Below are 12,538 nucleotides of genomic sequence, written 5' to 3'. Positions count from 1 at the left end.
TCTAGATGGATGGTTTAGGTACCTTTGAAGCTTTCAAACAAACCATCCAGACTGCATGACTGCGGCGTCACCCTGGCTTATTTATCCAACAAGTAGCCAACCCCCACATAAGTCATCTCGATAAATACATTTATCGACCAAACTTGCTAATTTTCTATTATATACATGTCGAGATCAGGAGACCTATCTATTTAATGCGTAGTTCTAACTCTTTTGATGTATGGCTGATAGAAGATAGGCATGATGTTGATAATTTCTTACCAACAGCCGAAAGTTGCGATCGACGTTACACCTACTGTATGACTGATCCTTCGTACGCCACTAAAGGCACGAGTCGATATCGTAGGGCTAAAATCAGCCAACCTGGAGCCTGCTGGGGCGCTGCATAAAACGCTCCGAGATGTCTCCGGGCTCTGCATTACCTAGGTAGTTACTGGGAGATAGGGATTTTCCCTCTCTGGATTAGTGTGAGAGGCTTGCCGTTATAACCTCACCCCGTCCTCACCCTCATCCTCCCCCTTTGCCTCACCCTCCTCACCCCCAACCACCCATCCACAATACCCACTGGTCACCCGCCGACAGGCGACCGCAGCATGATACCCAGAAACCGTCAAGTTTACACGATATTGCAACCTGCTCTTCGCGAGCCCATGGCGATTGGCACCCCCCCCTCAAATAAAGCGAGCGTTCATCCACCCCAGGATGTATCCTTTCGAAGCGGTTATGATGGTCCTATCAACCATAGGTTATCGAATAGTAAAAGAGTAAAATACACATCTAATCATCACCATGGGGCCCTGCTATCTGCGGTGGCTCCTGATACACCCAATACCACCTGGTAGACCTGGTCAGTTCGTGGTACGCATATACAGGCAACCCATACAGCTCCAACCTCATCCACCACCGGTTGTTCACCCAGGGACGATCCCCAGATCTCTCCCCAGCAGCTTCTTTGCCCATATACTTCGTTGCAAACAGCAGATTGGCGTAGGATTTCCCTACACTTTCCCCCGGAGGCTTTCCACGGTGGTCCCACGCGCTCTGTAACGCGCCTTCGTCGACTTGGACAGCGAACTGATGGCGAGGCGAAGGGAAGTAATTATTTTCCTCGCTATGTTCTTTGGTCCAGTCGACGGCGCATCCGACGGATTTTGCCCAGGCGTAGTGACGTTCGCAGATGGACTCTTTGCTAGCGCCCTCGAGAGAAGGATCTTCAACTATTTTCAGATCCATTGATGGGAGATATTTTTCTTCATCGAAATGGAAAATGGATTCGTGGATGGCTTTATCCCATTCGGAGAGGAAGTTGGTCCATAGCTTCTCGTCCTTGTAGGAACAGCGGTAGATGACCCAGCCCCAGGACGGCGCGCGCATCGTGAGGGTTTGGAGGATTCTATACGACATTCTACGGACGGCGTGGCAGGCGATGATTTCTTTAGTGTAGCATGGGAGTGTCGAACAAGGCGGCGGATGAGTGTAGAGATACCAAGGAGAGGTAGCAAGGAGAGATAACAAGGAGAGAACTTTGCCAACTAAATATTGCAAGAAAAGTTGGAGAGCTATCACCAACTCCAGACACACCACACATGTGGAATACGGGTAAGCACATAGGGCTAGATATCCACCAGCACTCCGCACTGTGAATACCATGTATGGATATATCAATAGTCTAAGATGAAGATGACGATGAAGAAGAGGTAGAGTAGAAGTAGAAGTAGAAGTAGGAGGTTGTTGGAGAAAAAGCAAAGATTGATAAGATTAGATGCCAATGCTTGGCATAAGTAGTCACATGACAGGTCCCGAGGTTCCTTTCGTCGCTGCCCCAGCCTCCATCCTTCGCTCTTCTATCTCGAAGCTGGCGCGTAGACGATTTGTATGGAGAAACACGCTGGGACAAAAGATGCAGAGCTTAACTCCTACCCCTTCTAGCGTGGTGGCCCCGGTGGCCCAAGTTAGCATGTTCCGAAAGAACGGAAAGCCTACGTCCTGCGAGCCATGTCGCATCTCCAAAGTCAGGTGTGACCATATAACACCCATCTGTCGAAGATGCGAGAAACGAGGCATTGCGGCCAAGGTAGGAAGGATTATCGTGGTAGACTTGTGGATTTTTGAAAGTATATAATGTTAACTGGATATTCTAGTGCTACTATCATGAGGCGCCATTGACTCGGGCTGGCCCAAAGAACCGCGATAGAGTCACTAAGCCGCAGATATCTACTATTCCTAGGGCAGACATTGTAAGGCGACGCGTTTCTTATCCCGAAAATGTCCGTACATACCCAGGGACCTCTGAGGAGAAGGACGCGGATGGTGGCACGACTATCCAGAATGCCTATCTTGGATCAACGAGCTTCTTATCCGTCTTCCAGGAAACGCCTTCTGGATTCTCCAGCTGCTCGCTTATATCACCTCAAGTGGACTTGGGCCGATGGGGTTATGACGTAGCCCATACAGAGCTCAACTTGACACGACTTCTTTCCGCGTTCGATCTGTATGAGGAGTTGATCGTAACATATTATAAATCATGTCTGCTCCCCTTCCTCCCTATACGGCTAGTCCTCGACCCGCTACGAGCCACCAGAGCTTATCTGGATTCCAACGGCTGGCTTCAGGAGTCGCGGCGACGTGAACTTTATGCCAAAATTACACAAAACACAGCAGTTTCGCTTCATGTTTCCGGAACCTCCTTAGAAGATTTTACCTCTCTATTTTCGGGCGAAAACCTTAGGTGGGAATTTGTCGGGGTGATCTATTCATTGGTCGGATTGAGTGTCCTTTCAGAGCCTTTCCACTCTACCGGGCTTTGCACTTATAAAAGAGAGCCCCTGGATGAAGAAGCATTTGCAAAAGAGATGGCTGCTTCAGCTAATAGTTGCTTGCAGCTGTGCAAACGCTATGATAATTGCAATGACATAATGATATGGCTACATTACATTTATGCGGTGCTTGCATCCGAAGTATTGGGAGAAACGAGTAATTATACCGCCTATGAAGTCCCGTGTTGAAGTGAGCAGTGATTAATGAACTATTAGGTCACCATGTGTATGCAGTGGTGGGCGACTTGGTTACTGATATCTACGGGATGGGGCTGCACCGATACAAACCACCAGATACGGACGTGCCTTTTTTCCTTTCAGAGGTTCGCAAAAGATTAGTCGCAGCCACTTACCGCGCAGATAAAACCATGGCCACCCTTTTGGGTCGACCCCCACGCCTTCCTTACCACTATTGTGATGTATCTCTTCCGCTAGATATCGAGGACGAAGACCTTTTTCTTGACGGAGATGCGCTTGAAACAGTTCTCCAGAAACTAACCCATGATGGATGGAATTCCGGGAGTGTTTCTGACGGCAAAATGCGTGCTGCAACTGCAATCAGGCTGCGTTATATCTCCTCAATCTTGAGAGAGAAAGTTCTGAGACTATCGCTTGGACGAAAAGGAGCTAATTTCTCAAACGACCTCCAGTAAGTCTCTTATTTATATCACTTTAAACAATCAATATTTAACATATGTAATAGGGAAACATACCAAGAATGCAAACAGATGTGGGACGGGGTCCCTGGATGGTTCCATTATCGTCCAAACTGCTGGGAAATACTTGATCCAGTCATATGCATTGTGAGCCTTGTCATCTATCTTGAGTGCATTCACACAATTTTCCAGATTGAACGAATTCGCTGCCGTGAAAACGAGGGCCCTGTAAGGGATCTCCTGGATACGTCGATGCAGGCCGTTTCAGCTGTGATTGACTTTACAAAACAAGGGGAGAAAAAGGGTAACAAAATTTGGAAACATTTTGCCTGGGTTGTAAGTTCATGCAATCCCCTCTCTCCCGTTGTAAATATTGTATGGTTTTGTTTTTGAGTGCCTGTGCATTAATAAATTTCGTAGTTCCTACTGTACGCTTTGCCAACGGCAGGCGTCCTAGCGACCGAGCTACATCGATGCACGATAACGGAGACCCCCCTATCGTCTACCGCGCCTCGATCTGAGGTAATACGTAACCTTAGCACCATTGTTTCGTGGTTTGAATGCACAGACCTCTCCCTGAACGTCACCCACAATGCATGCGTGGAAGTTAGTAAAGCTATTAACAAGTTATTGGACGACACTCTGAACTACCAGCCTGGCACTTCTCGACGCCGAATCGGAGGTAATGAGACAGTCGCCGCACACGCTGTCTCCTCTGAAGGACCGAGAGTAGACGCTGATGCTATTGTGGGAAACACTAAGCCCTACGATGTTGGGGCACAAACGTTACACCCTGAACCTTTCGGTAACGATCTCACCAATGGAATATCGATTGGGACAGGCGAAAGCTTTCTCAGCTGGTTAGATGAGCTTGGCATGGACACGTCTATTCCAGAGTTCCTGTTATGAACATGTTTGTTACCTCGTGGCAGCGCTTCGAGTAGCACATTCAGCGCCTGACTAGACCAGACTACAACCCGGTTTCACGGCCCTGGGAACAGGCGATTGGCACACCAACCGTTGCTAATAATAGCCTAAGCTATCGCATGCAGCCCAGACAATTGAGGCTGACGGCATAACAAATTGAATCGTGCAGTCTGGGCCGCTGGGGGATGGGTGGTTAGTCCGGCCCGCCTACGACAAATCGGGTAAAAGGTATGGGCAGCGCCCTAAAGTGCGTCCTCGCACCGCAGGTCGGAACGCTCGAAATTTGACCAATTCGAGATGTAGCGCAAAGCCGGCAGGACGGTGGGTCGACAGCAGCTAAGCACGATCAGCAGGCCGCTAGATGGTCCCTATTCGTCGTTTCTGCGAATGGCTTGGGGCATTTATTGCTTAGGGGTACTCTGTAGCATCGCACTAATTCCTTTTCTATACGGAGCCTATTATTCAATTTCGAACCAACCCTCCTCCCCCGATAAGACGAGAATACTCCAATCAACAGGAAGCCGACAGGCAACTCCCACGCTGATCCTGGTCGGAACAGATTGTGATCAAAACCGGGCTGCTCTGCCAGGAATCACAGCTTTGGGTTACCGCTAGGGCCTCGCCATCATCACCCACACCTACACCCCACACCCCATGTTCGGCGGGAGGAATCCCTGGCATGGCTTTTGATAGAATCAGCCGGCGACGTCAACCGTTTATCGCAACATACGCGGACGCCAGGGATGTACCCGTCCATACGGAGTACGAGGTACTTTATCAAACAAAATCCTTCAACCACTGCAGCCTCTTATTATGTAGCAACCTGTATCGGACATCTCTACGACATACGGCGTATATTAGGCGAAGTAAATCCGGGCTTGACGTCTCCTGCGATTCGTGCTGCTTCAGTTCTGCAGACTCAGCTAGCGTCCTCCGGCCACAGCCCCCTAGCGCTCATATTTAAGTACCCCAGCTCAACGGTGGCGCTCTAGCAAGGCCAATCATGGAGACAACCCGTCCATCCCTGGACTCGACCATAAAGCGCCTTTCGCTCCCAAAAGGTTGACGGAGGGCCGCAGTCCATCTTCCCTGAGCCACGGCCACGTACCGTTGGCTAAAAAAAAGAACGATAGAATAAAAAAAAAAAGAACGGAATCGTTGGCAGACCGTACCGGACAAGATCAGGGGGAACCTTCTAGCCTGATTCCTCCCCGGTTATTCTCTTCTTCGTGCCGTCTAGCTGGTATCTCCAAACTCCGCCAGCCAAGTCGCAATTGCCTCCTCCTTTTCTCCTAGGCGTCGTGCATTACCTACTGTTGACGCGCGGGGAGAAAAACCGAACGATTCAAACTACCGCAGTTTTGGTCGCCTGCCTTTCTTTACGGCGAAGGGTGAAGCACCATGGCCGGACAGGCGTCACCCTCGCTTCAGAACAATTCGCCCGCCTCCGAGACTCTTTCGAGTTGCAACTCGCCCTCGGTGAAGCAGGAATGCGTTAATTCCCCCGGCCCCGGCGCAACCGGGCCTGCGTTGCCTGGGAAGAAACGAACGAACACGTCCTCTCGAGGAGTTGCTAATCTCACGGCGGAGCAACTGGCGAAGAAACGAGCAAACGATAGGGAGGCACAACGGGCGATCAGAAAGAGGACGCGCACGCAGATAGAGGTGCTGGAACAGAGAGTGCGGGAATTGACGTCGCTGCAGCCGTATCAGGACCTACAAGATGCACTGCGGCAAAAACATATACTACAGGCAGAGAATACAGAGATCAAACGGAGACTGGCTACTATCATGGCCACCATCCAGCCGATACTCGACCACTCAGGTCTTCCAGCAGCGACTGTACCACCAAGCCCGCATAGTGATATCCCTACCACCAACATGAACGGTCCCAGTCCCCAAACGAATATCCCACTATCTCCACCGGCCCAGTCAGACCAGAATTCTCAGCATGGCCTACCCAACGGGCCTGCCGAACGACGTTTACGGAATCCTGCGAGCCTCGAGTCTATGAATGGCAGCGGTACAACCTATAGCGGTTCTCCTGCGGCGAGTGTGAGCCCGTCTCCTCCGTCGGCATCTGGCCAAGCACAGGGCCATCTACAGAACTGGCAACAGAATTCTCCCATCCCTCGCAGTGCGGACCATGGCTGGCCATCGCATAATCAACTATTCGACTATCAGAAACGGAACCTTACGCATAACCTCGAGCTTTCGGGTAATGGAGAGAGACTAGGCTTTAATTTTCTTCTGGAGTCGTCCCAGAATGTCCCAAGGATCAACGAGTTTCGAGTAAACTCTAGTTCTCCATCAATCAATGTCTCCCTAACATACAACAGCCGTCTGAACAATCCCTCGTTTAACGACTCTGCCATGTGCCCGTACGCGGCACCAATCCGAAATGTCGAACCTACCTGTCCGCTCGATGGTATCCTACTCGACTTCCTTCGATCCCGTCAGCGTGAGGCAGCTGAAGGGGTTCCGAATCAACAGCTAGTCGGCCCTCCTTACCCGAGCGTCTCCTCCCTTCTCAACCCTGCAAAGGGCATCTATTCACACCCACTCTCAAAAGTGTTTACAGACATTCTCAGTAAATTCCCCAACATCTCCAACCTACCGGAACAAGTCGCTGTTTTATACGTCATGTTCCTTCTCATGAGATGGCAAATATACCCGACGCGCGAGAACTACGATCGTCTCCCCGAATGGATCACACCGAGGACATCGCAAATCGTCACCCCCCATGCAGCGTGGCTGGATTACTTGCCATGGCCGCGTATGCGTGATCGTATGGTCGCTTCTTATGCCGACTACGATTTCTCCAACTGGTTCATTCCGTACACGACAGGGCTCAGCCTCAACTGGCCCTACGAGCCAACCGACACCTTACTGGCCACCACCGACTCCGACGAGCTAATAATAAACCCGGTGTTCGAAAGGCATCTTCGCGACTTGAATAACTGGTCCCTTGGGACGCTATTTGCGACCACATACCCCCATCTGGTTGACACAACCCGAATCGTGCCTGAAGTGAACCATAAAAGCAGCGGTCGAAGCAACAGCGCTTGACATTCTTCTATTCCCTTTTTTTTTGTTTGTACTCTTACATGTCTTCGAGTGGTGTGCTTGGTTTTTTATGTCGTCTTTGACGCTTTGAGCGGGGGAGTTGGGGGTATACGTCGATCAAATTCTGGAGTTCAGCATGCAATATACATCAGTGTTAGCTATACAGATACCTAGCCAAATACACAGTCTAGTGTCATTAACGGATATCTACTCTGTTCTTCTATCATAAACAATGTCGAAATCAGTGAAATAGTTCCTTATGTGACGCTAAACCAGATCGGGCCTATAACGTACACCGAGCCAAGAGTCCGTTTACTACGCAACTTGTAGACTTCAGGTCGAACATCGCGCAGTCCACACGATCAACGGCTTAGAAACAACCCAGCGAGGGCTGCCTGGCATTGCTACCCGTCGTATCACTGCTCTACAGCTAGAACAACCGGCCCCGGAAGCACAGATATCTCCGCACGCTCTAGAAAATGGCGGAGCCTCCCATCGGTAATAGGCCCCTCCTAGCATGACATCGCATAAGTCCTCCGTTGTTAACGCTGGTATATCGCAGTTCTCGATGGCGGAACGGGATTTTTGAAAGTCGGATATGCCGCGCAGGTAGAGTGCTCTTCGATATGGCGTCCATTGATATGGGAGGACGGTGGTTGCTAACTGTATACCTCCCCGCACTCCAGAACTTCCCAGAGCACCAGTTTCCCTCGATAGTGGGACGTCCAATCCTTCGAACGGAAGAGCAGGCTGGCGATATAGTAGTCAAGGATATCATGTGCGGAGATGAGGCTGCTGCTGCCAGGTCCATGCTTCAGATTTCTTATCCTGTATGGCCCGAACCCGCGTGTGTTGATACCCTGCTGCCTGACCATACTCCTAACGCCGGCTTGTAGATGGAAAACGGAATTGTGAAGAATTGGGAAGACATGCAACACCTGTGGAACTACACTTTTTACGATAAGATGAAGATCGACCCGACTGGCCGAAAGATCCTCCTGACCGAACCTCCAATGAACCCGCTACGAAACCGCGAGAAGATGTGTGAGACTATGTTTGAAGGATACAATTTTGGCGGCGTATATGTTGCCATTCAAGCTGTCCTAGCACTTTACGCTCAAGGTGTGATTGCACCTATCTTGTTCGATTCTTTGGTGCTTACGGCCCAATGCTAATGTGGTGGTGATAGGGTTGAGCAGTGGTGTCGTGGTTGACTCTGGTGATGGCGTAACACACGTTATTCCTGTTTATGAATCTACAGTCCTAAACCACTTAACACGTCGACTTGATGTTGCGGGTCGAGATGTAACCCGTAACCTCATCGCCCTGCTCCTCCGTCGGGGTTACGCCCTCAATCGAACCGCAGACTTCGAGACCGTCCGCCAAATCAAAGAAAAGCTCTGTTACGTCTCATACGATCTGGAACTTGACAAGCGTCTTTCCGAAGACACTACCGTACTGGTAGAATCATACACCCTCCCAGACGGACGAGTGATAAGGGTTGGAAGCGAGCGCTTCGAGGCCCCCGAGTGTCTCTTCCAGCCGCACCTTGTCGATGTCGACCAGCCGGGTATTGCCGAATTATTATTTAACACCATCCAGGCGGCTGACGTCGATGTCAGAAGCAGCTTGTACAAAGCTATTGTTCTTAGTGGTGGTAGCAGCATGTATCCCGGCCTACCGTCACGATTAGAAAAGGAGTTGAAGCAGCTGTGGTTGACCAGGAATCTACATGGCGACCCAGAGCGACTAGAGGTAAGACGGGCCCATCTTCCGCGTCTGGGGGTTCGTAAGCGTTACTGACCAACATAATAGAAATTTAAACCTCGTATCGAAGATCCTCCACGAAGACGACATATGGTCTTCCTGGGCGGTGCTGTCCTCGCAAACTTGGTAGGTTTAGGCATCAATTCAATCCATCATCTCAGATTCTTAAACTAACCATTGGCTCTTAACTGTGTAGCTCGCCGATAAGGACAATATGTGGATCTCAAAACAAGAATGGGAGGAACAGGGCACAAGGGCGCTGGAGAAGCTGGGACCGAGATAAATCAGTATATACCAAGATTAATCTTCGTTTGACGGATCACGTACTTCATGACCAACTAAGAAATAGCCTGTTTATCCGTTTATCAGATCAGCATGTCATTATTAGGTAGGAATTGGAACATGGTCCAAGTTCTAACTCGGTAAGGAGATAGAGGCTATCAGCTTAAAACATATACTAACTTGCCTCTTTGTTGTATGCCCGATTGAAGAAATGAAAGAGAGAGAACATATTAACCGTTAAAGACCTGGAGGTGTAGCCGTCTAGTAGAAAGAAAGTAGACCATAATAGAAATACAAAGACGACTTGAGATATCAGAGTGCCGCTCATGACTCGCTTCCTTACGAGTCAAATAAACATATTCCAAGTTATACAAAGAAGAAAGGAAGGTTGGGGGCCAAAAAATCTATCAACATATAGGAGAAGAATAGACCTTGGTAAGATATAGAAATATATCCACGAACTATATTGCACATCTTCCCATGGCTCAAAGTTGTGCTGGTCGTTAATCAGAAAATTCACTCGTCGGATTCAGAATCAGGCCCGTCGTCTTCCAATCGCTTCCTCCGTTCTTCGTCTAGCTCACGATATGTGCTCCAGCTTAGAAGGAGGAAGGCGACGACGATCAGTATTCCACCGACGATGGAAGTGAAGCCCAATTCCTTATGGCTGAATTTCCAGTCAACAAGAGCGACCAAGAATATTGTGAGAAGTGCGGCGACGGATGACAGGACTGGCGAGGTAAGAGATATAAGAACAAGAAATGAACCGGAGAAAGCTAAAAAAAGGAAAGTAGTTAGTATATATGGCGTATAAAGAGGCAGAGAATTCCGTTGGCAAAGTTATACGTACTAGCATTTGAGAGAGTAGAAATGACCAGGAGCCACGCAGCTTCGCCCCGTGGCAGTTCGAATGTTTCCCAACCGAGAATATGTAGGAGTGGCAGTGGAATCCAAAGAACAAGAAGCGTGAATAGACCGATCATGCTTCCAAATGCATTTGCAAAAATGACTCCTCGTCCCGAGCTTGTCCCTTCCGGCGGGCAAGCAAACCGTTTAAACAAAACCTCGTATAACCCATAAAGGACACTTCCAACGCCAATTATGATATTCCCCAGCGCCCGATTTGATGCCTTGAGTGTATCAGCGCCTTCCGCAGGTGCACCTTCCGGAGGCCCACCGGGCCCATATGCAATAATGATAACTCCAACAATGGCAACACAAACAGAAAAGACCTTGTCGAATCGTAGTTTGTCTTTAAGTAGTGGGATCGAGAATGCGTAGGCAAAGAAGGCAGAACAATTATAGATGGCCGTCAAGTCGCTACTGGTGGTCAGGTCGACGGCGACGTACCATGAGCCACCGGCTATGGTGAGAGCCAAAGCGACGAAGACGGTCGTTTTGACCATGTAAGGGACCGGAGACTTGTTCGATTCGCGGGTGGTGAGGTGCAAGTCCTGGGTTTCAACCATCTGTGCCGTGGTTCGCAAAATAAAAACATGTCTACGCCAAAAGGCAGGCCACTTGAGATGTCGCTTTTGTATTCGAAGAATGAGAAGCTGTATCGGCCATAGAAAGATCCACGAGCCGTGTGTAAGGTAGCTAAATAGTTAGGATGAACCGTTAGCAACGTATTAAACGAGAAAGAGTAGCCTCGGGATAACTCACAGCATGCAATACGGCTTGTTCCATCCTAACTCCTGCTGAATATAGACGGCAGTCTGGGTCTGAACCGTAAAGCTGATAAGACTGATAACCAGGGCAAAGGCAGCAATCATGTACTTTTTCCTTGTAGCATTCTTTGCATCGAAGTCTGGACTCCTGCTTCTAAGACTCGGTCTTGCTCGGGCGATAGAAGGCCGTCCTTCTTCCATGCTGGCTGGCCCAACACTCGATGACCGCCCTCGGCTTTCACCCTTCAACAGCGGTACCTTGGACCGACTCTCACCCGGTCGTTGCATACTGGGGCGTTCGATCGCCATGTCTCCATCCGAGTCTTCCTCTGCCGAGTTATACCCCCTGATGTGACCGTCGTCTGCAGAAAAGAGAGTCGTCGAATTGTGCGCTGGTTTCAACTCCCGTAGCCGGATATCGGTGCTGGAAGAAACCGTGCTGGATCCTGCTGCTCTGCGGCGAGAAAGCGAGCTTCGTCGTTCGGAATCCGACCTGCTAAACCCGTCTTCGTCCCGATGAATATTAGAAATATGAACTGGCTGGTTGGAACTTTGTGGTGACATCCATGCGGAACCCTACAAAAGGGAGTAGGAATCCTGTCGTCTCGCTCCGCCTCTTTCTTTCCTTCCTGTGTCTCTCTCACTCTCTTTCCCTCTCTCTCGCTATGATAGGCTGATGGCCTTGCGGCTCACGTCCAGTCGTGAAGCGCCTGTGACATTGGACGGTTGCGCGAACAACCAAAAAACAAATGCAGCCTCCGATGCGCCTCGTAACTTGCCAGCTGTATCTGTGGCACCGGGACAGGAGTCGGTGTGGGTAGAGACCGGAACGTAGCACGCGTGATGCGGTATTCAGTCAGAGACACATGAGGTTCTCTCCTGTCTCTTGACGCTGAAAGTGTTCGATGTTCGATGTTGTTGCTCAAGACAAAAATGAAGCCGATGACGACGAATCTGGAACTGCCGAAGAAGTTGCCCCTAACGCTTATGTAAGACCACGCCTTTTGATAAAAGGACAAGTGTTTGAGAGCAAAGAGGATGCAAGCCTCAAAAGACATTTCCACTAGATACGATAGTGCGAGTATCCGGCATTTCTTCACCCCTGAGCTGGTGATATCGAGGCCGTTGTGTTGTCGTACGGCCTCGTGGTGGCTTACATACATGCTTATAGCAGTCCAGGAGACTCTCTGATCGATCACCAGGTCGGCGTCAGGGGCTGTCTGTCTACCTTGTCATGGTCATCATGGCGGCTATGAATAGCAGTCTGGAGATTTATCGATGGTCCCTCGTACAGAGACAGCCGTGGCGTCGTCCAGATGCGATTCCAGGATGAAGCGTCTGCAAGCCACTGGTG

At 49.8% G+C, this 12,538-nt stretch overlaps 5 protein-coding genes across 5 annotated transcripts; 3 read left to right on the top strand and 2 right to left on the bottom strand.

Moving 5' to 3' along the window:
- Positions 1-777: 777 nt before the first annotated feature.
- On the bottom strand, positions 778-1,374 carry GIQ15_05289 (uncharacterized protein; the record flags this gene model as incomplete). Its single annotated transcript, XM_033552706.1, has 1 exon — positions 778-1,374. The coding sequence occupies one exon, from the start codon at positions 1,372-1,374 to the stop codon at positions 778-780; it is 597 nt and encodes a 198-aa protein (XP_033406436.1).
- Positions 1,375-1,586: 212 nt separating this feature from the next.
- Positions 1,587-4,381, top strand: GIQ15_05288 (uncharacterized protein; the record flags this gene model as incomplete). Its single annotated transcript, XM_033552705.1, has 6 exons — positions 1,587-1,599; positions 1,797-2,074; positions 2,142-2,871; positions 3,033-3,465; positions 3,520-3,808; positions 3,893-4,381. The coding sequence occupies 6 exons, from the start codon at positions 1,587-1,589 to the stop codon at positions 4,379-4,381; spliced, it is 2,232 nt and encodes a 743-aa protein (XP_033406435.1).
- A 1,419-nt stretch (positions 4,382-5,800) lies between these two features.
- GIQ15_05287 (uncharacterized protein) lies at positions 5,801-7,468 on the top strand (the record flags this gene model as incomplete). Its single annotated transcript, XM_033552704.1, has 1 exon — positions 5,801-7,468. The coding sequence occupies one exon, from the start codon at positions 5,801-5,803 to the stop codon at positions 7,466-7,468; it is 1,668 nt and encodes a 555-aa protein (XP_033406434.1).
- A 623-nt stretch (positions 7,469-8,091) lies between these two features.
- Positions 8,092-9,515, top strand: GIQ15_05286 (actin; the record flags this gene model as incomplete). The annotated part of the gene is made up of 5 exons (XM_033552703.1): positions 8,092-8,295; positions 8,362-8,587; positions 8,655-9,220; positions 9,281-9,358; positions 9,429-9,515. The coding sequence occupies 5 exons, from the start codon at positions 8,092-8,094 to the stop codon at positions 9,513-9,515; spliced, it is 1,161 nt and encodes a 386-aa protein (XP_033406433.1).
- A 515-nt stretch (positions 9,516-10,030) lies between these two features.
- On the bottom strand, positions 10,031-11,748 carry GIQ15_05285 (uncharacterized protein; the record flags this gene model as incomplete). Its single annotated transcript, XM_033552702.1, has 3 exons — positions 10,031-10,290; positions 10,365-11,113; positions 11,180-11,748. 3 exons carry the CDS (start codon positions 11,746-11,748, stop codon positions 10,031-10,033), a joined length of 1,578 nt encoding a protein of 525 aa, XP_033406432.1.
- Positions 11,749-12,538: the final 790 nt, after the last annotated feature.

Source organism: Arthroderma uncinatum, assembly GCF_011692745.1.
Source record: "Arthroderma uncinatum strain CBS 119779 chromosome Unknown scaffold3, whole genome shotgun sequence".
Classification (NCBI taxonomy): domain Eukaryota; kingdom Fungi; phylum Ascomycota; class Eurotiomycetes; order Onygenales; family Arthrodermataceae; genus Arthroderma; species Arthroderma uncinatum.
This window is presented reverse-complemented; position numbering and strand designations above follow the sequence as displayed.